Raw genomic sequence first — 25,957 nt, 5'->3', positions numbered from 1 at the left:
GAATACTATTATTTAACGCGTCTTTTATAAAAAGCAAACGAAATTAGGAAAAATTAAAATTTTAAAAATATGCCTCTAAACTCTGCAAAGCTGTCTGGTTTGTTTATATTTACTTTGCTAACAAGTTTTGGTTCGTGTCAGTTATTAAGATTCTCATAATTTAACATCAGTACTAAGTAAAGTAAGGGAGACACGTTTATTATACATTTGAATAATTATTGAAATGGGATTATTTGATAAGTTGGCATACTTTTTGGGCATCAAACGTCGAGAAGCCAACGTACTTATTGTTGGATTGGACAACAGCGGCAAAACGACGATTATAAATCATTTTAAACCCGAAGAGCAGAAATCAATGGAAATCGTTCCAACTGTTGGATTTAACGTTGATCGTTTTCGAATGAAAAATTTAAGTTTCACAGCTTTTGATATGTCTGGGCAAGGCCGATACAGAAACCTTTGGGAACACTATTATCCAGACGCACAAGGTATAATCTTCGTTATTGATAGCAGTGATGCTCTTAGAATGGTTGTAGCCAAAGATGAACTAGAAATGATGCTGGAACACAAGGATATTAAAAATAAAACCACGCCGATTTTATTTTTTGCAAACAAAATGGATCTTCGTGAGGCATTGTCAAGTGTTAAAGTCAGCCAAGCATTGGGACTAGATCGCTTGAAAAATAAACCTTGGCACATATGTGCTAGCAATGCACTTACTGGTGAAGGATTGTCAGAAGGAGTGGAATGGCTTAGTGATCAACTTCGCACCTTAGTTCAAAATAAAAACTGATTGCATCAGTGTTATAATATGTTAACTATTTACCACACTAATGTTAATCAGCTTTGTTGTAAAAAACTAAATGATAATGTTTCCATCCAACTTGCCTATATTTTTTAAAAACACCCACAATCAGCGCTACTTAGCATCAATTTTAAGAAATATACTATTTAAAATAGTTTATTTCAGCAATGATGATTATTTATCTTATTTTGATGTGATAAAAATAATCATTATAATGAATTTGCGAGATAAAAATAACCGATTACATTTATAGTTAGAGCATGCTTTTTATAATTGTAGCTTAAAATATGTACTTATGTTTGCATAACTATAAAATGGCCTTATTTTCTAAGAAAGTTAAGACTATTTTACACCTTAAGAGATAGGCTGTACTTTGTGCTATGTAGAATAAAGTAAAAAAAAAAAAAAAAAAAAAAAAAAGCATCATGAATGAAACACAAATGAATGCCCAGAAATGGACATATTATAGTAGTTTCATTTCCGTAAACAAAAACCTTTCTCAGTGCCTAAATACCAAATGAAATTATTTTGCTTTATTTAATACATATCACAATAAAAAAAATATTTTAAAAATTCCTTGTATTCTGAATAAATTAGTTTTTGGTGACATTGTAATTATTTTTGTGATGATATGAATACTAAACTATTTGAAATTTATTTTATAATTTTGATTAAAAATAATTATAATTGTGAAATATAGTAGGATTTTTTTTCCCAACTCTATCTGCTACTTGGTCTAAGGCAAAAAATAATTTATAACATTTTTTGCCAAATAATCATCAGCTTTAAAATATATTTTAATTGACAAAATAATAAATTATTTTTGTTTCATATTTTACCAATTAATGAACTTATAACAAGAATTCTTTATGGTGATATATTTTTTGTGACTTATTTATTAAGTGCTGAAATCTTATCTTAAAATTAGTGTGATTGTCCAGTTCAGGATTTTGAGAAATTTTTTTGATAAGAATAACCAATTATATATTTATGAGTCAATTCATTTTAATTAACTTATAGTTAGAATTCTTTGTTCTAAATAAATTTGAGCATTAAACTGATTTTTATGAGGATGAAAAATACTTAATTTTATGATTTAGAATTCATATTATAATTTTAAATGGAGTTGCTAATAATTGTTATGTATTTTCAGTGATACTTATTTCTTAAAAACCAAAGTATTATTTTCAAATTTATGTGATTGTCTAGTCATAAGAAAGTGCAATTTTCATGTTGTAATCAGTTACTGTTCGGAGTAATTAGATTTAGTCATTGTTGATTTATAGTAAAATACTTTGTAAAAAATATTACTTTTTTTTTCTATTTTCTGAGCATTATTTTTCTTTTAATTGGTCAGTAAGCTTAAGTAGAATTAAATATTAAATCAGTAAAATGTTTTAGTAAAAATTAAGTAGCATTTAAATTTATTTTAATTTTTACCATTTGAGTGTCGTGATCTATATTTGTATTTATCTATATTCATTTTATATTTATTTTACATAATATTATTTATTTAATGTACTAAAAGCAATTTATATAAATCCTGTTTTGTAAAAACACAATTTAAACTATATCTAAAGCATTGTCTTTTGTTTGTGAGATACTTAAATATAAATTTAACTAACTACTTAAAAAACTTATCACTAAATAAAAATGTTATGTTGTTGATGTAATATAGTTATGCATAAATTGTTTTATTTATATTAATTTTTTCTTTTGTGGAAAAATCTTGATTAGAAACATTTATTTTTCTTTTGTTATCATAATTCATCACAAAAATTACAAATCAATCCTGATAAATAATATTTTTATTTAACTCCAAAGAATAGTTTTTTAGTTGAAGAGAGCAGCTAAAAAAGGATCATTGTTGACCTGTCGACTCCCATGATGATTTGAATTATCTTATAGTTCATATTCCCATATTCAAGTTAATACCTACAAATAACATTTCATACTTTATAGGATAAAATGAAGAATTTTATTTTATCTTAAAAATAAAGGCACAGTTTTTTTTACTAAATTAATTTTGTGTTCTTTTTATATATATTGAAGAACATTAAATTTTCAAATATCTATTTGCTATATTTTAATTTGTTCTTCATTATGTATTTAATAATAAAAGATCAGTGGTTGTTTCTAAGTTTAGCTTGAATTATCTGTTACTTTATTTAAATCAATTTGAGTTTCTGATGTCTTCAGATAAAATAATGAAACTTTAATTATCTTAATTTATAAAACAATAGAAATACTCTAAAAAATGGTGCTAAGGGTGTGTATAATTTTTTTTCAACTTTTAAGCATAATTTATTTACTGTAATCTGTTATACTTTTTTAACTTTTTACCAATTTATCTTTTGGTGCAAACAGATGGCACTGCTTTTGAAGAACACATTTTTTTCCAATTTACTCTTAAACATGACATGGTAATTAAAAATAACTATAAATATGTCACAATTTCACGACAGTGTGTTTTCTGTTATGCAGAGTTTAGATGTTTAAAGATTCTTCAATTCAAAATTGGATATTGTTCTTTTAAATAAAGTCTTTATATTTAAAACTACATGTTTTTATTAATACAAAAAATAATAATTGAATTGAATTTATCAAACACATATCAGATTATTTAATTTTCTTTGCCACAATACTTAGTTTTAAGTTTCAGTGTTCCAGATATGCAGGATATATACAAACCTTGTATGTAGAAAATTTCCCTTTATCCTGCAAAGTTTTTTAATATTACTCATTATAAAAATGTAAAAAAACAGACAAAATTTCCATTTTCTACTCCATTGTCAATTTTAAAAAATTTGGATACAACAACGGAAAATTATGTCAACAACTAATTTTATACCCTTAAAACTCTTATATTTAAAGAAATATATGCTGATATATATAATAATCGCTGTAAAATTTAATAATAATTAAAACACTTTTTAAAAAATAGTAATTTTTAAACAAATCTTATCAAAATTAGGTGCAAACAGAAAGGTTGAAACTACTTACTAAACACAATAAATTGCTTGCAGAATGTTTTTTAATTCAGATTATGTGTTAACAGCAAGTTTTTAATTTTATTAAGTGTGGAGTGTTCATTTTAAAAATATTTTTCATATTAGTGCTTTATTTAAATATTATATGTTATGTGTGTTTATATGCATTAACATACTAGTCATAATGTATATGTAACATTGTTATTTTATATTTTGGTATATTTTTATATAACAAGGTATTGCACACTTGCTAAATCTTTAACTCTAGTATTTTATACACCTAGGTTAGCTTTGAGTGGAATTCTTTTTTCGCTTCGTGTGCACACACAATATGCAGATCTAGTATATTCATATTGAATGCAACATATCCAAAAAAAAATTTATTAAAAAATTATATTATTTACCTAAATCTAATTTTGAAAAGTTCAATTTCTTAAAAGTGTGACACTTAAAAAGATTTTAGTTACAGGATTTATCATACATTTGTATAATGTATAATAATTGAACTGTTTTATATATTTATTTACTTAAAACTTTAAAAGCATCAATTTTACATTATTGACAAAAAAATGTATTTAATCATGGAAATAAATTCTGTGCTGTTTTTAGTTTAACAAATCAAAATTGACACATACATACGTCTAAAACTGTCTTCATGTAAACTTAATAATTTTTTTACATTTTGAGATATATTTTGTAAAATGTATAGCATCAATCCGTCCATTGTTCTGAAATTTCTCTGCAAAAATTGAATATTTTGCATTGATGTTAAATAATATATTTCATAAAAACATAAATTGCTTTTATGGTAGATGGTTTAACACTATACTTATGTGATTATGTAAAAGAAAAGAGGGCCAATAGACTATCCCACGAATATAAAACTTGTTGGTTTAACTAGAATTTTATTTTCCTTAACCTTTTCATAAAATGTGATATGAAAATCAAAGCTTTACTCGTACATAAAATTTGTATGAAAAGTTATTGATCACTCTTTGTGTTTGCATTATGTTTATTTTCTGTTTTCTCATAGAATTATACTATTTGTTTTATTTAAATGCATACATCTATTATATTTTAGATACTTTTGTTGATCATAAACTTGTTGTCAAGGAACATAGATTTCTTTACACTTATATTACAAATTTTATTTCTCATAACTTTTATTAAGATAAGTACTAATCTTTTAATTATTAATTTTGGCTTGCTTTCATTATGTATTACTTAAAAAAAGGTTTTATAGCTAAAACTTATTTTATATATAAAAAAAAAAGAGAGACTAATGTAATTCATAGTACAGAAATGTTTTCGTACTTACTAAAAGTCATTAATTACTGATCTATTGTATTTTGCTTTTTTATAGAATTAAATTTTTAAAAGTGAAGTTCGCCATAATTATTTCTTTTTAAAGTGCATTTTCTGTTTTATTCACATAAAAATTAAGATGAAGTTAAGAGAGTTTTGAATTATTTCATACCATTTGAGTCTTATTTACTTGTGTTCTTTATGAAGTTTAATGAAGATGTGTTTAAAGAAGTGTTATTTTTTTCTTCTCCACGACCTGAAGATAATTTTGATATCAGCATTTCTAATAGTGTATAGGGAAAGGAGTGCTAGTGTAGACAAATGTGATATTTCTGTAATCTTCATTCAAAGTTCCTTTTTAAATTTTGCCAAATTGGAAAAGTGTGTTACACTTTTATACGTAGTTGCATGGCAAAACACTTGATTGTTAATTAATACATTAAAAAACAAGGTTTTAATGGTGAGAAAGTATATTATTAACTTTTTTCTGTCATTTTAAATTATTTTTGTTCGTTTTTAATAATAAAAATTATTATGAATGACAATGCTTAACACATATTTCAATAGTTAAGTTTGGTTTACCTTTAATTAACCAATAATAATCATAATTAAATAAATGACTTCACCGGGTTAAATTTGACAAGAGATGGATAAATACCAAATTTTTGGGGATCAGTTTACAAAACTGATACTGAAACAACTAATCAATTAGAAGAGTTTTTTACTTTAAGAATCAGATAATTATCTTAATTTAGATCTTAAATAAAAGAGAAGGTGAAAATTAATCAATAAAACTTTATTGCTTTTATTCCAGCTAAACGTTTAGATTAAATTTATAATACTACTGCAGGTAGGTGAAACAATCTTGCTTTTAATGATAGAAGAATACGACTTGATATACATCACACAACATGTATAAAGCTTTCATTTTGAAATGAGGCTATCTGAGATTTAGACAATAAAATAATGGTAGACTAACAAAACAAAGGTCTCTGAAAATTTTTGACACACTCTTTTTCAATGTCTTTTGTTGATTTTGAATCATATCATATAAAGCAATGACGAGAATTTGTTATATTGTGCATGCAGGTTTCTATTTTAATCTACATATATCCTGCCCTTCGCTCACCAACTACCATCTAGAGGCCCCCATCAGGTGAGAAGGTGGACGCACGATGCGCCCACTTAAAGCTTGGGGGAGGGGGATTACACTAAATAAAACAATTAGTTTTGGGGGGGGAATTTAGACGAGAGAATTCTTTTTTAAGTACATAAATAAAAGAAGCAACTGGCAATGTAAGCAAAGTAGCCATGGAAGGGGGAAGTTAGCAAATTTTTTTTGGGGGGGATGAATGTGCCCAAGAGCTTGGGGGGGATGGGGGCCACTACTACCATCACAATTCTTCTAGTTAGGCTTCATTGAATTTCAATCTGCACGATTCGTGACACCGAGCTCCAGGCGTATGCCATAGTTTAATCAATTGATGAACGGCAGTTTATGCTTTTTTTCGTTCGCGCAGTGAACAGTAATTTGAATCCTTGATTTAGAAAGTTCTGAAATTATCTCATTAACTGATCTGATAAATAGTTTGTTTATTTCTTTTTTTACCATACTGAATCCGTTAAGTGGGGCCTCCCTGGCCGAGCGGTATCACCGGTCCAAACGCTCTGTTAAGCGTGGAGGTAGCGGGTTCGAATCCCGCCGTAACCCTGGATGTATTCTTTGTGATGTCTTTCTCTGAATTGTTCTATCCGTATTTCTTACTTGACAATGATTTATAAGCCTATATTGAGCACACAAGTCAGCAAATGTATGTAATTTCAGTAAAAAAAAATCCGTTAAGTCGAATTAAGGTCATAATTTATTAATTCTCCACCTCAAAAATATATGAATGGCGATTTTTTTTTTAGTTGATATTCTGTAATTTTTTAAGTAGAATATTAAACTTTCATTCCTTAATTTTAAATTACTAAAGTTAATGAACTAAAAGAAACCACTACCTTTTCAAAAAATAAAATTGTTCCCCAGATTACAAACGATTGACAATATAAGTTTAACTAGAGAATTTCATGTATCGTCTTGAAATAGGCATTTTCAATAAGGATTACTATCCGATATCACATTCACAGTGGTCGTAGTGTTCTATAAAAAATTTTAATGTAGCTAATTAACTTTAAAATCACAAAGAAGCAAAAAAAAATTTTTAAAGAAAACTAAACATTTAGAGTTAAAATTTCTTTTTAATTTTAAAACATTGTTAATGAAATTTTGTCATTTTCATCTAACAATTAAGCGAAAAATAAGATAATTTTCCTTACAAATAAGTTTTCAAACAACTTTCCTAACACAATTTTAATTTCTATAGAACGAAAAGACCACTGCATGCATTCATACTTATTCCAAAATTACCAGACTGATTACAATATTTAAATATTGGACAGATAGGATGAAATTTTGAAAACTTAGTTTGAGAAAAATATCGCGTACTCTTACTTATGCTAATAAAATAACGCCTACTTTCACACTTGTTAAGAAAAATAACGTCTACTTTTTACTTTCATTTAATGTAACTTTGGAATATCATAACATTAACAAATAAATGCTTTGTTTTTATTATTGCAATTATTAGTGCAATATTCCAATGTTAACATGTCTACTTTACAGTGTATGTAAGTATCATAAGTATCAACAAATAAATGCTTTGCTTTTATTTGCTTATGTTAAAATATTCCAATGTTAACATGTCCACGTTACAGTGTATGTAAGTAATAATCCGAAGAAATATAATATTTCATTTTCCTGAAGTCAGCAAAATCTTCAAGATAAAAGATTTTAAAAGCTAACATTTTATTTATTACTGATCAATTTATTTTACACTGCAAAACAGCAAAAGTAAAAACAGAAAAAATTTCAGCAAGTACATTTCGCCTCGGGTAAAATAGCTGGTAATTCTCATTTTGCCTCAGTGAAACAACAGCTCAGTAAACAATTTTCGTTACAATAACGCTATTGAATAGCATTATTGTAACGAAAATTTCTAGTTACGGGTTGATTTGATTCAGTTACAGTTCAGTGTCTTTATATTTAGTTGATAAATTTAACTACATGAGATTGAATGATAGCCATTGATGAATTTTCATACGTACATACAGTACGGTACATAGTGCAACAAAAAAAATGTGACTAAAAAATGCTTTAGGAAGAAAATAATAATAATAATACTCAGAAATTGAAATGCACTTTATACATTATACAGATAAATCAGTGACAAAATCTTTCTCCTTTAGCTAAATAAGTTAACGAACGCCCTTCCAAAACTAAAAAACTGGCAGCAAAATTTCTAATCAGATTTTTGAAAACTCACTGTTTTACCCTTCCAATTATTTGAAAAAAAAAAAAAAATTCTGTTAGATAATCTATGTGAGGAATTTCTGTTCTCAGAGAACTTAATTGGAAGAGTAAAACAGTGAGTTTGCAAATATCCGTTTAGAAATTTTACGACCACTTTTTCAGTTTTAAGAGTCAACGAATTAATAAGTTTATGAAGACTTCTTGGCACAGAATCTACAAGAGACTTGCAAGGGTCTAAAGTTGAAATATTTTTTAACTTTGTTTTTTAGTATTCCTGACAAACTTTCTATGGGACTGAAATCAGGTGATGGAGCGCAGACTCCTTCAAAATTTTTGCTCCATGATCATCCAGCCATTTTGTGATTTGTCTTGAAACAGCCGTCAGGGTAAACTGTTTCAACCGTGGGAAAGAAATCTTGTTAACTTTTCACACCTATCACCATTTTTCTAAGCATGATAATCTATGCTTATCATTTACTGAAAAAATGACACATCGTTCTGATTCGGGTTTAAGTTCTTTTTAAACATTTTTCCACACGAAAATTGTAACTCTGTTCATTCCATACATTTCCACCAGTTTTCGATCGCCATGATTAATACCCACGATTATCTATCTCTTTCCTCACAGGACATAATTCTTCACTTAAGTCTAGTTTTTAAAATGAAATACATTTTTAAAGAAAAAAAGTCAAACCCAGTCAGGCTGTTAAGACTTCGCCGTGCGACATGCGGCCTGGCATCGCTTGCTGGAATACCGTGTTGGGTGCGCCATGCAACAAGGGCAGAACAACGGGATACACAACTTGTGTGACGTAGCGGTCCGCTGTCAAACTGCCGTGAATGTGTACCAGAGGCGTTCTGCGATCAAACATTATGCCACCCCAAACCATGATGCCCGGTGTAGGACCGTTGTGACGCTCGGCGTAATGGGCTGGTTCGTAGCGTTCTCCGGGTCGCCGCCGTACCCGTCGACGGCCGTCATTTCTCCACAGACAGAAACGAGATTCATCCGTGAACAATACCCGATGCCATTGGATGGTCCAGGTACGATGACACCACGCCAGGCATCTAGCCCTGTGTAAAGCGGTCAACGGTACCCTTGTTGCTGGTACCCGTGTACGTAACTGTACTTCATGCAATCTGTTGCGTATGGTTTGGGTGGACACAGATCCACCTGCTCCTGAAGGCAACCGGCTTCGGATGGCACGTGCCGTGGAGAAAGGGTCTCAAATAGTCAACTGGCGAATACGCCGGTCTGTGCGCTCTGACGTGCACCTGTGCGCACCATTTCCTCTTCGGCGTGCACCTTCCTGAATTCATCGTGTGACGCAACGTTGGATGGTACTCACGTTGTGCCCAACACGAGTTGCTATTGCGCGCAGCGACAAACCAAGTTCATGGAGTTCGATAATACGGTCACGTTCCCCGGTCGTTAACTGATGGTATTGAGCCAGGGCCGCCTCGAAAGAAGGAGGAAGATTGAGCTCGCCGACGTCTCAGAGGCATTTTCTACGCTTTTTCGAAGGTCGCAAATGCTACGCAAAACTTCAGATGACGTTTATTAGATGAGAAGGGAAAGTTGCTGGCCTTTATAGCCCGAATATGTGTACCACGTGATCAGATGCGTGCGCAAATTTGATCATTTGCATATCCATCTCACTACTATCGCTCCTGAAATTTGCATGACGCTACGTGCATTATTTCTTGGTGTTGCAATTTCACTTTTGAGGAGTGTATTTTATAAGCAAAATAAAAAAGTGATAAAAATAACAAAAATGCGAAACTTTGAAAGTGTTTTCTTTTTTTGCTTTGTACTGTATATACAAGACAGAATATAAATCGTAATTTTTTTTTCCAATGCCCAACTTCAAGATGAATAAATTTTTAATTGCTCCCCGCCCTCAGGCATCAGGAGACCAAATTATTATGAATTCTGTTAGCCTGGTCCTTTTCGCCTTGGAAAAACTTTACTGAAACTGTTATCTCATCAGTAAAGAGTAGTTATACAGGTTATATTTTTAGCCTCTTATGTTTAATTTTCTTTGTTTTAAATAAAAATTTAAGTTAAAATTAAGTAATTATTATTAAATATAAATTAAATTAAATATAAATTTAAAGTAGTTTGCCAACGTAATAGTTCCCAATATTTATAATAAATATATAAATTTGTTTATCTACCAGTCATATATTAAGTTAATTGTTATCTAGTTTTCATGAATTTCGATGCAAGCATACTTACCTGGCACTGGGGATGCCTTGATCAACAAGGAGGCTCCCCCGAGCAGAGACCTCTCATTGCACTGCGAGGGGTTGACGCTCGCCACATTCACAAATTGTGATTGCTTGGGGTGCATAATTTTTGGTAGTTGGGACTGCGTTCGCGCTGTCCCTATATTGTAGAAAAAAGGCGAACATCACATTATCGAAGATTGAATAATCAATTCACTCAACGTTTACTCTGATTATTCTTTGACACAGTTTTTATGCTGTTGAAAACTTATTAAATTTTTGGAAACTTAAAATTGAATTTTCGGTAGATCACATCACATTTAGCAAGGTTTATCATTATTATACGTTACGGAAAGTAGGCGTTACTTTTGAACCTGTAAAACCGTTCAGGCCTTTATAAATTAAATAAACAAGTGAAGTATGAAGTTGGCTACTAGGTTGCCAGACACATGCAGAAGCTGTGTTGATTGATAGTTCTGCTATTGGTATAATTAACGGAGGTCCTTTGAAATTAATTCTTTTATACTAACTATAAGTCACCAAACATCTCGAATATTTGCTTATACCATAGCCTACATCACGAAATCTTTTCATGAAGATTAATTGAGCAGGTTAACATGGGGAAGCAGGGACATGAAGAAATTAATCTGTCTCTAAGACTGCCAAAGCTTTATAAAATTAATATAGTCGTTATCCTTCCCCTTGACTCTTAAACATGAGTACCATTCTTCCAAAAACTGTTCGATATAATTAAAAAAAATAGTGCGTGGAAGAAGTTAAACTTCGCAACCTGCAACGTTAATTGTAGAAGAATCAGCAGTCGTTGACGTTGAAGGATCACTAGTTCTATTCAACGACTCTGCTTGTGGTTGCCTCATCGTCTCGCCCTGGAAAATGTATTTATATTAATAATGTATGTGAATGCATCATAATGTAATTTCAGAAGTGAAACAATCAATTGATATTCACAAGCCTTGACATAACCTTAAATCCGTCGCATTGTCCGTGGGATTGTTTCCACTCATTTTTGACAATTGTTATCCACTAAATTTGAAAATAAAAAAATAGTGCGTGGAGTCCCTCCGCGTGGAAGAAGTTAAACTTCGCAACCTGCGACGTTAATTGTAGAAGAATCAGCAGTCGTAGAAGGATCACTAGTTCTATTCAACGACTCTTTTTCCTGCTCCACTCGTTCCCCGTTCCCGGTAATTTCCGGTAATATTGTGCATTTTTCCCTCTTGAACCAGTGGAAGTGCTTGTGGTTGCCTCATCGTCTCGCCCTGGAAAATGTATTTGTATTAATAATATATGTGAATGCGTCATAATCTAATTTCAGAAGAGAAAACCTAACAATCAATTGATATTCACAAGAGACGTACCTCGACATAACCTTAAATCCGTCGCATTGTCCGTGGGATTGTTTTCACTCATTTTTTACAACTGTTATCCACTAAATTTGAAAATAAAAAATACTACCCTATTAAATTACATGCGTATCAAAACAAACTAAAAAAAATATTTATAGAAAAACAATACTTTTATGACTTTTATAATTTTTATGCTAGTGAGAACCAAAACAATATGGAAATGAATGAGGGAAAACTGGATCCTACCACGTGATTTCCCGGCCAATAAAGATGCAGCGTTAAACGGTTAACGCAACCATGTTGGAAGTCGCATAAGAAGTATAACTTCAAAAATACTACCCTATTAAATTATATGTGTATCAAAACAAACTAAAAAAATATTTATAGAAAAACAATACTTTTATGACTTTTATTATTTTTGTGTTAGTGAGAACCAAAACAATATGGAAATGAATGAGGGAAAACTGGATCCTACCACGTGATTTCCCGTCCAATAAAAATGTAGCGTTAAACGTTTAACGCAACCTTGTTGGAAGTCGCATAAGAAGTAAAACTTCAAAAATTTGCCTTAAATTACATTACCATGTTAAAATGCTATTGTTTGAAGGCATCCATAAGGTATTGTATGCCATAATAGGTATTACATATTACCTATCCTTTAAAATAATTTTAATCTCAGTTAATTCTTTTTAATCATTCTTAATCTAATTTAAATAAATTTAACCAATTATTTAATTTTTATTGCATTTTGTAAAAAGTAAATATAAATATTGTATTGTAATCTTAACAATCAATAACGGTTAACTTTTAATTCAATACAAATGTTATAACTCTTTAATTCACTGTCACGACTAAAAGGAAAATCAAACTCTATTTAACTCTTTATTTTGTCTACGATAGGTATTCTGACCGCCACAAAGTCTGCGACAGTCTGGTCCTATGGAAACAAGAAAAGGGCATTTTAGGGAGGGTAGCTTCGATGATAGCTTGTATGGGAAGTATACCAGATTGGCTGACTAAGCCACCACAAGTAGGAGACTTATTTAATCTGATTCAATAACTTTTTTAAGATTCGCATGGGTATTTCTTTCTTACTTCAAAATGATTCTCTCTACTCAATCGGTTGTTATTTTTTAAATACAAAGGAAAAAAAGTGTACAAATTCTGACATTAAGGGAAGTACAGGTTTTCTTAATTTCACGATATTTACTATGAATGCTCATTGATTGTTAGATGGTTTAATTTCTAAACTTGCACATTTTTTAAAGCAGTTAATTTCTTTTATTATTTGAGTTTTCTGGAAAAAGTGAAGTGTTTAAACTTATTAACTCTGATTTTAAAAGGAGATAAAACTTTTGATGAAAATAGAAATAGTTCACGTTATCTGTGCCGAAAAATTACAAAATATCTTTCTTTTTATTACCTATTTTTTTAAACTGAAAGCAAGTTACCGCATATAGGATGAAATCTAAAACTATCAACGATGATTTTTATCTGCACCCATCAAACCATCTGAAATTATTAAGTTTTTTTTGTTGCTTAATTTACGTTTTCTTACTTGTATTTTAATGTAGCATGTATAGTTTTTCTCACTAATTATTAAAAAAAATAATTCTAACAGTTTTTTATTAGCAAATTAATTTTTTTAATTTTTTTTCTTAATAACCAATTTATTATGTATGATAAATTTATAGAGTTATTTTATAGATTTTATAAAGTTAATTTATAGAGTTATTTATTAATAAAACATTGAGCTTGCTTTAAACAATTTTATACAGTTTCCATACATATCCTATTTATCAATCATTACATTGAAATAACAATTTTAATTAGTCATTGAGTCAAAATTTTAATCGCGGTTACACCCAAAATTTGATATCATAATTTTTACATTTTTTGAAAAGTATATATTACACAAAACAATAGCCCAAAACGATTTTTTTTTATTTAATTTATTTTACAAGATGTTTACAATTAAATTTTAAAGCTCTTTTTAATTGAAAAATAAATATCTAAGGGTAGAATAAATGGATTTTGAAAAATTGTATCTCATTTTACGCGGAAGTTCTTGAAGTTTTTGATAAAATAGTTGTAAATAAAATATATTCTTCTAGTTCCAAGTTTGAACTCAAAACATTTTATTAATAAATTATAAATTATTCAAATATTATTCACCTAAAATTATAAATTTATTATTTAATATAATGTTTGTTATTTTGTGAAACTTTAGTTGAGGTTTTTAAATTCTCTTCAAATCAACTGATACAGCGCGATTGAGCGATCAGCGGAGTGGAGTAGCAGAGCACGCCGCGGTGCAGCGTTTAGCGAAAAAAACTATAACCTTTTATGGAATTGCGATCCATTTTTTTTTTTAAAGCCATTTTGTTCAGAATCAAATTTACTTTAAAATGGGTTTTGTTTGAACTTTGTACGACATTAACAACATATTTGTTTTTCATTTTACAACTTAATTTTGCAATAAAAATTAAGCTTTTTAAACATTTGTTTTATTATAATTATTTTATCAAAAACTTCAATTATTTCCGCGTAAAATGAGAAACATTTCTTTAAAATCCATTCATTCTATCCTTAGATATTTATTTTTTAATTAGAAAAAGTTTTGAAATTTAATTGTTAATATCTTGTAAAATAAATTAAATAAAAAAAATCGTTTTGGACTATTGTTTTGTATAATATATGCTTTTTAAAAAACAACAAAAAATGTAAAAATTATGATATCAAATTTTAGGTGCTACCGCTATTAAAATTTTGACTCTTTTAAGAAAGAGAAAATCGAACGATCTAAACGATGTTTCAGGATTTAAGGTGCGAATACTTATTTCTCTTCACTCTAGAGCTAACACAATACGCACTGTCTTGGCTGACCGCCCTCTTATAACCCTAAACTTTGGCGATCTGGTGAAATGGGTGATTGCCAAACGAAATCTATCGCCAACTGCTTGGATGCCCGCTTTTTGAACGTGATTGAAAATGGCGAAAATGTTTGAGCTGGAAAGATGTAACGAATACGCTAGGAAATACATATTTTTTACTACAATATTTTTATTCATGCAAAGTGATTTCTAGATACTGGACATTAGTATTGCAGCGCTTGCTGAATTAATATAAAATAGCTCTTGGTGTCGACATTTTTACTGGCTAGCATTGCATATTGCAGGTATCATTTTCATCACTTTTCTTAGCATTATTGTCGGATCTGTGTTTTTATTTAAAGCAAGAATTTTTGTTGTTAATTATAAAGATTATTTTTGTGTGTGTGTGTATTGAATATTATTTGAAAGGAAATATGAATGACAAATAAGTTATAACTGTAATAAAACAAGGTTGGATGGAAACCACTTTTTTGTTTCTTATGAGTAAAAGGTTAAATTAATAATATTTTGCACCGTGATTTTAAGGTACGCATTAAAATTATCAACTTTTCTTGTATGAATATGCTTGAGTGGTATTAAAATAAAAATATTGATTCACATTTTTTTCATTGTTGGTTTTAAAAATTAGTTTACATGTGTTAAAGTTCTCTGTTTACATATTTTATTATTTGTTTGATGCTTCTATGATTACATTACTACTATAAATGATTTTTTTAAAATTTAGAATAATATTGAAAAGCACAAGTTGTATTGTAACACAAATTGTGCTTCGTGATTTGTATATTCAGTTGCAATGCTTCTAGTTTAGTTCTAGGTTGTTATCATCATCAGTTACATATGGAAGTAAGGCTCCTGCATTTACTGAATTTCTCACAGTTCTGACCTGAGTATTGTCACGACTACCAGGTCAGTCTTGTTGAAAATCCAGTTTTGATCCTTCAGTACCTACAGAAATAGAAATCTAGGTGAACCAAATGAATGTTATGAAGAAAACTGATTGGATTAGTATACATTTTAATTTGTTTTAATGATGTAGTTAATAGTACTAAGGTAAATTAGAGTTAATATATTATATATAGTTTACATTTCTTATTATTTGTTTGGAATAATACGAAAGGAGTAGAATAAAATTTTGATGGTTGATAGGAAGCACAAATATGTAACACTTGTAATGTAATGATGTGTTGTTTTGTTATAGGTTGACTTTCTTATCAACTCATAAAACGCATTATTTTAAAGCTCCTTCAACAACCTCAGTGTGCCTGTATGTCTGAAGTGGGAGTTATGTGTAATTTGTTAAATTACTTCTGTGTATTGAATTTTCTTGAATGTTATTTGAAAGGAAAAAGGAGTGACAAATGAGTTATAACTTTAATAATACAAGGTTGGAAGGAAACCACTTTTAAATTTCGTATGAGGAAAAGGTTAAATTAATAATATTTTGCACCGTGATTTTAAAATACCCAATAAAATTATCAACTTTTTTTGCATGAATATGCTTAAATGGTATTCAAATAAAAATATTGATTCCCATTTTATTATATTGTTGGTTTTAAAACTTAGTTTACATGTGTTAAAGTTCTCTGTTTACATATTTTATTATTTGTTTGATGCTGCTATGATAACATTACTACTATAAGTGATATTTTTAAAATTTAGAATAATATTGAAAAGCACAAGTTGTATTGTAACACAAATTGTGCTTCGTGTTATGTATATTCAGTTGCAATGCTTTTAGTTTTGTTCTAGGTTGTCATCATCATCAGTTACATGTGGAAATAAGGCTCCTGCATTGACTGAATTTTTCACAGTTCTGACCTGAGTATTGTTACGACTGCCAGGTCAGTCTTGTTGAAAATCCAGTTTTGGTCCCTCAGTACAGAAATAGATATTTCTAGGTGACCCAAATGAATGTTATGAAGAAAGCTGATTGGACTAGTATACATTTTGACTACTTGAAAGTAATGTTGATTAAAATAATGTTTTGAACATTTTAATTTGTTTTAATGATATAGTTAATAGTACTTGGGTAAATTTGAGTTAATAAAGTATATAGTAGCATTTTTTTATATCATCCTTTTTTTTATATTGTGATTGATTAACTCAACACCTTAGTACATTATCTCTCTCTTCTAATAATAAATGTTTTTAAAAAAGTTAATTAAAAAATTTTAAAGCGCAGAATATAGAAGTGATGGAAATATAAATATTATTCTATTATAAACTTAATAACTAGAGTTGATTTGTTATAAAAAGCAATGAAAAAAAAACAATTTTTTTTTCGGGTTTACCCTGATCTCAGTGTAAAATCATTGAGATCTAGTCATATGGCTCTGTTTTCCTCTACCCCTATAATGGCTCTGGTATTGCAATATAAATAGTATTTTAGAATGTTTTGTTTCATTTTATTACATAAAGTGTCTTAACATTAAAAAGAAATACCAGCACTTTTGTAATTTCAAACATGATTGTTCTAAACTGTTGTCAAATTTTTGTCATTTTGTTTTCAAATTTTTGTAGCATGCCTATCATATTTATATCTTGTAATCTAAAACTTTCAAAAGTTAAATAGGCGCCTAATAAATATTTAGAATTATGAATGAAATGTATGACTGTCACTCACATCGAAAAGTATTACTTTTGGTATTTTATTTATCTTAACTGCTTTTAAAGAGCTCCTGTAAAAGAAGGATTTTACATTTTGTTCATAGACTAAAAATTTTATTTATTTAATTTGTAAAATGTACTGGATTTTTCTTATAATGTAGGTAGCTGTGGTATTTTTGATCCAAATGTATGTCTAAATTGTTTTCATTTTATAATAAATAAATGATTTTTCTACTTACTTAGTCTCTCTCTCTTCCTTTTTTTTTTCTCTTTGTGTTTACTAAAAAAAAATTTATAAAATGAAGAGGAATACTACTTTTAAACATAAATTGAATTTTTCTAAATATACTTAAAAGCTTAACTTCATAACTAATTAAATTAAGTTTTATAAAAGTAATCATAATTGAAATACACTATGAAAATTAAATTATAACAGAACATTTCATGCACCAAAACATGTAACTGCTTTATAGTAGTACATAATCAGGGCTCAAAGTAATCCTTAATTTCCTTTAAAAAAATAAGATAAAGAAAGTATTCTTAATTATTAAACATTTCCATAGATGTCCCGAAATTTTTGTGATTTTAAAATTTTGTTGAAATTAATAGGGAGAAAAATTACTATTTATCTAAAAAAATATTGAAGAAATTTCATGAAACAAAATAAATAACAAAATGAACTACGAAGTCTTCATAGCTCTCAAGTACGATATTAATCTACTTCCAGTATTAGAGACAATTACTCTTAAATTGATAGCATATTCGATGTGTGAGAGGAATATAGAAAAATCTCTTACCTCACTACTCCCATCATACTCTACTGTTTCTCAAAAGAAAATCCTCGTATTTTGCTACAACTTAACGATTTTCTATATTTAGGCAATTTTATTCTCTCTTTTGTGAGAAAGAAAACACATTTTTAAGAAATATTTCTTTTTTCACTTAAGTACAGGAACTACTAAAACTATTAACAATTGAATATCTGCGAATTCATGTTAGCATTGTACAGTGGACCAAAAAAAAAAAATAATTATAATAATAATAACTTTCCCTCATAACCACCCTCAATAACTTTCGTTCTAATGATCTAATTTTCACATACTAAGTGTCAATCTTAATAGTTCCTGAGGGTGACCTCATATATGAAAATTATTTAGTGCTAACTATTAAGTTTCGAAATCGGACACAGAAACGTACTTTCTCTGAATAAAAAAATTTTTTTTTTGCATATTTGGATATTTATCCGTTTGTTTATAAATTATTCATAATTTTAATTCGGTTTTTTATAAGTACTGAATGGTCAATACTTTACTGTAGGTAAAATTTTACAACTCATCATAGGTCTTAAAAACCAAATTACTTTTAGGCAAACTATAAAAAATAATAGGCTCCATGAACTTTTATTTTACAAAAAAATCTGAAATGTAGTTTAACATAAATTTACAAAAAAATAGAGGGTTCGTTTAAAGAGTTAATAATGCAAATAGTTTTGAGAAACTAATTTTTTTTTTGCAACAATACATGAAAAATTTAAAAATAAAATCAGATGCTGATTACAATTTAATACACTTAAGTAATAAGGAATTTATTTCGAAATATATATCTTTAAATTACGAATTTTCAACTTAAAAATACAATTTATTTGCCTCAAATGCCATGTTCTAGCTGTATAATACGACATATTCAATACCCAACTAATTTCTGTGATGGATTTTCCATTTTTATATAGTGCCACTATTTTTTCTTTTAGAATGTATGAGCAGTGGAACATTATTTTCTCTACTAAAATTAAATTCAATTAAAATTAGTAAAACTCCAATAAAAACTTGCAAATCTCTAAATAATCTACAACGGCAAAACTCAACGAAAAACTCTAAGTAAAATTTACTCTGCAATTTACTAGAACCTTCAGGACATAGACGTCAATTTTTGGCGAATTTTAATTTTTTCAAAGATTTGAAACTCTTTTTATTTATTTTCTTAAATTTGAAATTTCATTTAGAAAAATTAAGTTTTTATGCTTGTAGTAGTCTGTATCTTAATATTTTAACAGGACTTATATTGTCCTTAATAAATTAAGAAAACTGTAGCATTAGTGTCGTAATTATAAAGTTAAAATTACAATTTGAAAAATCACACATTTCGTTACCACGAATTTACAAGTTTTTGAAATTAAATATTGAATGTTGTGGTGAATATACACATATTAAAATACTTCTTTTTAGTTTTGCTGCCACATGTTTAACTTCTTAAGGACTTAGATGGCTATTTAGCAAGAACTGAACAGGATAGTTTATCTCCATTACTATAGCCAACCAAATTAGCAAAAACTTATTTACAACCATTACCTATTTTTCGTTTTTAATATACTTCGAACCTATAAAAAATTGAAAATTATCTTACTTCCAATATAACATAAACTTGTTCTATCTTTCAAAGAGAAAAAGAAATACTGAAATGCCAGCAAAATATGACATGTAAGAGGATGATACTGAATTTTATTGTCAAATCTAATTTGTTCCGACTTATAACAATTTTGTCAGAAAAAATCTGTTGAAATATTAAAATGTTGCAAGTTATATATCTCACATTCTGATTTTATAATTAAAATCAGAATTTAAAGCAATATAATTAGCTTTCCAAAACATACTGGTTAATTGATTTAATAGCCTTCATTTGATTATTTGTGTAGATTAAATTACGCAGATTAAACTTATATTTAACATAGTAGAGGAAAGAAATCTCTACAGTTGTCAAAACTGCTATTGAAATATGTGAAATGTTGCAATAAGTTTTTACTGATCCATTATTGAACTAATAAATGAACACATGGTATAACAATCAATGCTGTAATAAAAATTAAACTTCTCCAGAGATCTTGATAATTTTATTTTATCCTTCTTGATTACTTTATGAATTATTTTGAATAAATTATACATTAATGTCTTATCTGCAACCAATCTTTTCTTATTTATATGGAATATGCACAAAACAGAAAGACATAACAACACAATTAAAAAAGAAAAAATGATTTTAATTTCTTTATTTAGTATTTAATTTTTCCCTAAAGTGTGACTTTACATATTTATAATGAGAGAAACACATTTTCAGTTTTGCATTATGATTAAACTTGGTCATATAATACACGAAAAAGATTTGCTTGAATTTTAAGAAACATATTATTTTACTTTGATTAAAAAATATAACTTAATGTGTTCATTTATATTAACTCAATTTAGAAGTTAAACGCCAATTTTTAAGCTGAAATAGTTTATTTACATGAATATCTAATTTTAGAAAGAGATATTCTATCCTTATAACTTTTTTTTTATATCTAAATAAAATTTATCTGTTAGATAAATATTAGTTCAAAATAAAATCAATTATATATTGTCTATATAATCTTTTCTGCATTGATCTTATTTTCTTAAAAAAAAATTTTTTTTTTTTTAAATTCAGTAAATTTTTTGTGGGAAAAAAACGAGGTAGTTATTCTTTAGAGAATATAACCTATAATAGTTAAATTTATTCCCGTTTTGTGCTTTGCTCAAATGATTGTTCCAATCGTATACAGTTTATTAACTTTACTTAATTAAAATAACAATAGTTATTACTTAGTTAGATTAATAGTTATCTATATAACAAATTTATAACGAAATCGCGTAAATATTAAAGGAGTTATCAAATACCAGAGTTTTCAAAGTACTTAAAAAAAATTAATTAAACATTTCTAAAATCTTGCTTTATACATCTCAGAATGCATGCAAAGAATTCTTTTATCTCTAAATAGTACAAAAAATTTCTCAAAATTTCATGAAATTGACTTACATAAAGAATAGAAGAAATTGAATGAATTTGCAATCCATAGTAGTAAACTTGACATTTAGTGATAATCAATATACGTATATTCATTTCATTTACAGATCATTTGAATATAATATTAGTTAATGAACTCACTGTTAAGTGTCATAGTACTGAGATAAAGTTGCGGAAACATACATTATAGTTTTGAAACAAATATTTATCACTCTGACACAAACCACCAGAAAGACTGCATGAAATATTAGATTTTAAAATTATTATATTCATTTCATTTACAGAACATTTGAATATAATGTTAGTTAATGAACTCACTGCTAAGGGTCATAGTACTGAGATAGAGTTGCGGAAACATACATTATAGTTTTGAAACAAATATTTATCACTCTAACACAAACCACCAGAAAGACTGCATGAAATATTAGATTTTCACATGCTTATGTAAAAACTGAGATATGTTTTTATCTTGAAATTATATGTAATTAAATTAAATAAGTGGCAATGAATGATTTAAAAAAAGAAAACGTAACACATTATTAAAAAAAGAAGGAAAAAAAACCAAAGTATTTACGCATGATATTGATTACTTTTTTTTTCAAACCTCTTCTTAACGTACTTTATGAATATTCAACTAATCATCTAAATAATAATTTTCTAAGAAAAATTACGATCGCAACAGAATTACATAACTGGGTATAAAATATTATACAGCTAAATTTCCGAAAGCAAATATAGAAGGAAAAAAAATCTATGCACAGAAATCAATACTATATGTACCTTTGTACTATGTTAGCACTTTGTTGTAAAATACCTTGATAAGTATGAATACTCTTTAATTCGTTAGAATCCGGAAGAAAGAAAAAGAGAGTACATATAGTATATTTATTTGATTTGAATTAACTCGCATGAGTCTGAAAAAAAAAATACCCTTGCAAACCTTTTTTGCAACGATTTTTCAAAATAATTATTAGACGATTTCACCACTAATTTAAAAAACATATCATCAAAGAAAGCTCTTATTTTATTAAGCATTCAATTAATCCCTTCACCTCAGTTAATAAGTTCATTGACAGTTAGATTTTTATTGGATGTCATTGATACGTGACACCAATATGGTTGACACTGAGATATGATCACACACAAAAGTATCAAATTTAAATTAAATAACTGCCATTTTTGAAGAAGATAATTCAGTTGTTCTCTAATCCGGGCCGTTAATATATATTTTACGAATCCTTATAAGTAATGGAATAAAAAACGTGTGTAGGGATCAAATTAATATTTAGGAGAGAAAGAACGCAGACACGCTGCTGAACTTTGATCAAAAGCATGATATAACGAGGTTAATAAGAGATGAAGGATTAAAATCATCTGAAATTATTTTTATCGATAACAAAGTTTTAAGGCGTTTGTGATAGAAAGTATATTTCAAAAAAATCAACAGGTATTTTTTGTCTCTTCCTGACTCAAAGAACATTTGGTTAGAAATTTTTTTTTCTCCAGATATTTCAATATACATATATCAGATATTTCAAAATACATATATCAGATATTTCAATATAACATATATCAGATATTTCAATATAACATACTAGAATAAGTTATTAGTAAAATAATAAAATCATAATACATATATCAGATATTTCAATATAACATACTAGAATAAGTTATTAGTAAAATAATAAAATCATAGGAACCCGAGTACTTAAGTTTTTTAATTTTAACAATGTAAAAAAAGTTCATGTTTATTTTATCATTTGGATATTTTCGCCATTACAAATACAATACTATTTGCTCGAATTTTATTTTCAGATGTTGACAAAAGACAACCTGATGAACCGTCAAATTTTCTAACAGTAATGTAGAAGAATCATTTTTCACTTTAAAAAAAAAAAAAATAATGGTAAGAAGGGAAGCAGAAAATAAATCAATTTATTGAATCAAAATATACAGGCAAGTTCATCATAATTCCAAATTCTGGACGCATCAGTTTTATAATAAAGCATTTACTCTGGTTTTTGGAGTGGTTAATAATGGTATAAATATTTTTCTTCCTTGCTTGAATAAAAATTTGAGAAAACAATCATATTTTGCATTATACGTGAAGGGAAACCACGAAAATATCTTTCAGATGGCTTGATTCCATTTAGAAGTTCAGTAATCGCAATGAATTTTTTTTATAATGAATCATTTTTCAGCATCTTTGAGAGACTTCTTTGTGACTATAACGAGATGTTCTTCAAATTTTTGTAGTTTTTAACCGAAAATCAAAGTAACTCGCTATTTTAGTATCGGAATAAAACCATATTTACGTTATAAAAATAATTATGTTTATAAAAATAATTAAGTTATAAATAAATTATAGTTAAGTTAAAATAATTAAGTTAATTAATTATTTTAATTAATTGATAAATTAATTAATAAATTAATTAATAAATTAATTAATAAATTAATTTTAAATAATTAAGTTAAAATAATTAAGTTAATAAATAATTAAGTTAATAAACAATTAAGTTGTAAAAATAATTAATTATAATCAAGATTAAATTGAAATTAAAATTATCAAATTTCGCGTTATACGCTATGAAAAACAGACAAAAATGTTTTTCAGATTGCTGCTATTGGTATATAAAATAAAATAATTTGCAATTTAAGTATAGGAGTAAAATTATAAATAAACATTTTTTCATTATTATTATCCTTAATAGATAGGGTACCATCTTTCTGAACAGAACGAAAAGCTCTTCTTATTAACTCAACCCAGAAATCAAAGTGTGAGCTTTTTTATTTTGTGAATGTAATGAAACACCCTTATTATGCTTAATCCAATTCAGAAATCAAAGTAATTAACAATTTAAGTATCAGAATACAATCAAATTCATGAAAGTTATAAGAATAATTTATTTTAATGAAGATTAAGTTAAAGTAATCAAATTTGTGTTACATGCGAAGGAAAACCACGAAAAAGTCTTTTAAATTGCTTAATAGTAATAGGTTTCCAGCTTAATGTTGATTATCGCAATAAAATTATTTTTTAATAATCAATAATTTTTTTTATCATCTTTGATAAATAGTAAATGCTGTGAAATGCTCTAAATTTTTTTTGTACTTTTTTGAATTTTTGTAGGCAACCCAGATATCAAAGTTACTTGTAATTTAAATACAGGAATAAAATTATATTTTGAAAGACTTTTTGAATGAAAATAATTAGAATTTAGATTACGCACAATAATAATTACGCACATTGATAAATAGTAAATGCTGTGAAATGCTCTAAATTTTTTTTGTACTTTTTTGAATTTTTGTAGGCAACCCAGATATCAAAGTTACTTGTAATTTAAAAACAGGAATAAAATTATATTTTGAAAGATTTTTTGAATGAAAATAATTAGAATTTAGATTACGCACAAATGAATATCATGAATAAGTTTTAATAACTAACTAACTGAACGCTAACAGGCAATTATGAGACTCTATCTCAGCAATTATTAACATTTTCCAATTTATTGTTCATCATGAAATTAAATGCTTTGGGCAGCTTAGATTGCTTATAAAACTGTTCTATTTTATTTTAATCATTTTATTAATTTTTTTAGTTATTTTATATTTTTTATATATTTTTAATAAGCACTTAAATTGTTTTTTTTTTTTTATTTATTTCAAGTATTTGAATTTCAGAACAATATAAAAATCATTTTTTTAAAATACATTAATTTTTTCATTTAAAATTTACAAATTATAAATCTTTAAAAAAAATGTGATCAGATTTTTCTGGCACAGTAACAGAATGTTATTATTTATCATAACAATTTATGAAAATCAAATAAAAAAAAAATAGAGACCAGTGATGTGTCCAGTGTCAAAGTTCACCCTGACATCTGTTTGGTACAGTGATTGATCTTTCCATCTTTATGTCTTTGTTTGAGTTACACGAGCAAAGGAGGGGATACAAGCGTCTATATTCTTTGTCTACGAAGTACTTAGATTGGTTTGAATAAATTATCAAACTGAGCATGCGCGTTATTAAAATTGCGCCAAACAAAAATGCTAAAAACGCCATTCTAGTAAACCTGACAAAACGATGAAGAGATAACGATGAAAACGATGATGTAATCGACCAATCAAATGCCTCTATTTATTAAAAAGGCGGTCAGCCAAGCAACAGCCAACACAATAGACCGAAGAAAGAGGTCTCATTTTCTCGAGCCAAAACCAGTCTTAAAGAGGGACCCACACTCCTACTTGAAATAATCATACCTCGTTACCATAGTCCCCGCCACCCCTCCAGACGAATGTCTGTCAGAGTACCTAACGTAGACAAACAGTACCAAAGTCTTCCAAATACTTAACTCTTTATTCCAGTTTCTTTACCTACCTGACCACAACAATGCTTCAGTTACAGTGTTATATTAATTATCACGGTCTTTTTTTCAATTAAGCTATAGCCAAATTATTTCGAATTTAATATTAATTACTCGGGGGTGGCTTTATTTTTTACTATTTCACTTTTCGATAAACCGCCAATTATGGATCTCCTCCTATGATCCTAACTGCACATTAGGAAAAATTCAATCACTTTTGATTTTAAA

At 27.8% G+C, this 25,957-nt stretch overlaps 1 protein-coding gene, 3 long non-coding RNA genes and 1 other non-coding gene across 5 annotated transcripts; 3 read left to right on the top strand and 2 right to left on the bottom strand.

Annotated features, from left to right (window-relative positions):
- Positions 1–92: 92 nt before the first annotated feature.
- On the top strand, positions 93–1,323 carry LOC147806239 (ADP-ribosylation factor-like protein 6). The gene has a single exon (XM_087169024.1). It carries the CDS (start codon positions 224–226, stop codon positions 791–793), a length of 570 nt encoding a protein of 189 aa, XP_087025150.1. The 5' UTR covers positions 93–223; the 3' UTR covers positions 794–1,323.
- A 9,360-nt stretch (positions 1,324–10,683) lies between these two features.
- LOC147806238 (U1 spliceosomal RNA) lies at positions 10,684–10,845 on the top strand. Its single transcript, XR_015428774.1, has one exon. It is a non-coding gene; the product is annotated as a U1 spliceosomal RNA (small nuclear RNA).
- A 4,069-nt stretch (positions 10,846–14,914) lies between these two features.
- LOC147806237 (uncharacterized) lies at positions 14,915–16,743 on the top strand. Its single transcript, XR_015435874.1, has 2 exons — positions 14,915–15,226; positions 16,141–16,743. It is a non-coding gene; the product is annotated as an uncharacterized LOC147806237 (long non-coding RNA).
- On the bottom strand, positions 15,581–18,603 carry LOC147806236 (uncharacterized). The gene is made up of 2 exons (XR_015435875.1): positions 18,347–18,603; positions 15,581–15,887 (listed from the first exon to the last, which is right to left on the bottom strand). It is a non-coding gene; the product is annotated as an uncharacterized LOC147806236 (long non-coding RNA).
- A 3,954-nt stretch (positions 18,604–22,557) lies between these two features.
- Positions 22,558–25,529, bottom strand: LOC147806235 (uncharacterized). The gene is made up of 2 exons (XR_015435873.1): positions 25,211–25,529; positions 22,558–23,248 (listed from the first exon to the last, which is right to left on the bottom strand). It is a non-coding gene; the product is annotated as an uncharacterized LOC147806235 (long non-coding RNA).
- Positions 25,530–25,957: the final 428 nt, after the last annotated feature.

The sequence above is a fragment of the Parasteatoda tepidariorum genome, chromosome 8 (assembly GCF_982258835.1).
Source record: "Parasteatoda tepidariorum strain Cologne lab strain chromosome 8, Ptep-v5.0, whole genome shotgun sequence".
Taxonomy (NCBI): Eukaryota; Metazoa; Arthropoda; class Arachnida; order Araneae; family Theridiidae; genus Parasteatoda; species Parasteatoda tepidariorum.
The sequence above is the reverse complement of the archived record's forward strand: the minus strand, read 5'-3'. Positions and strand labels throughout refer to the sequence as shown.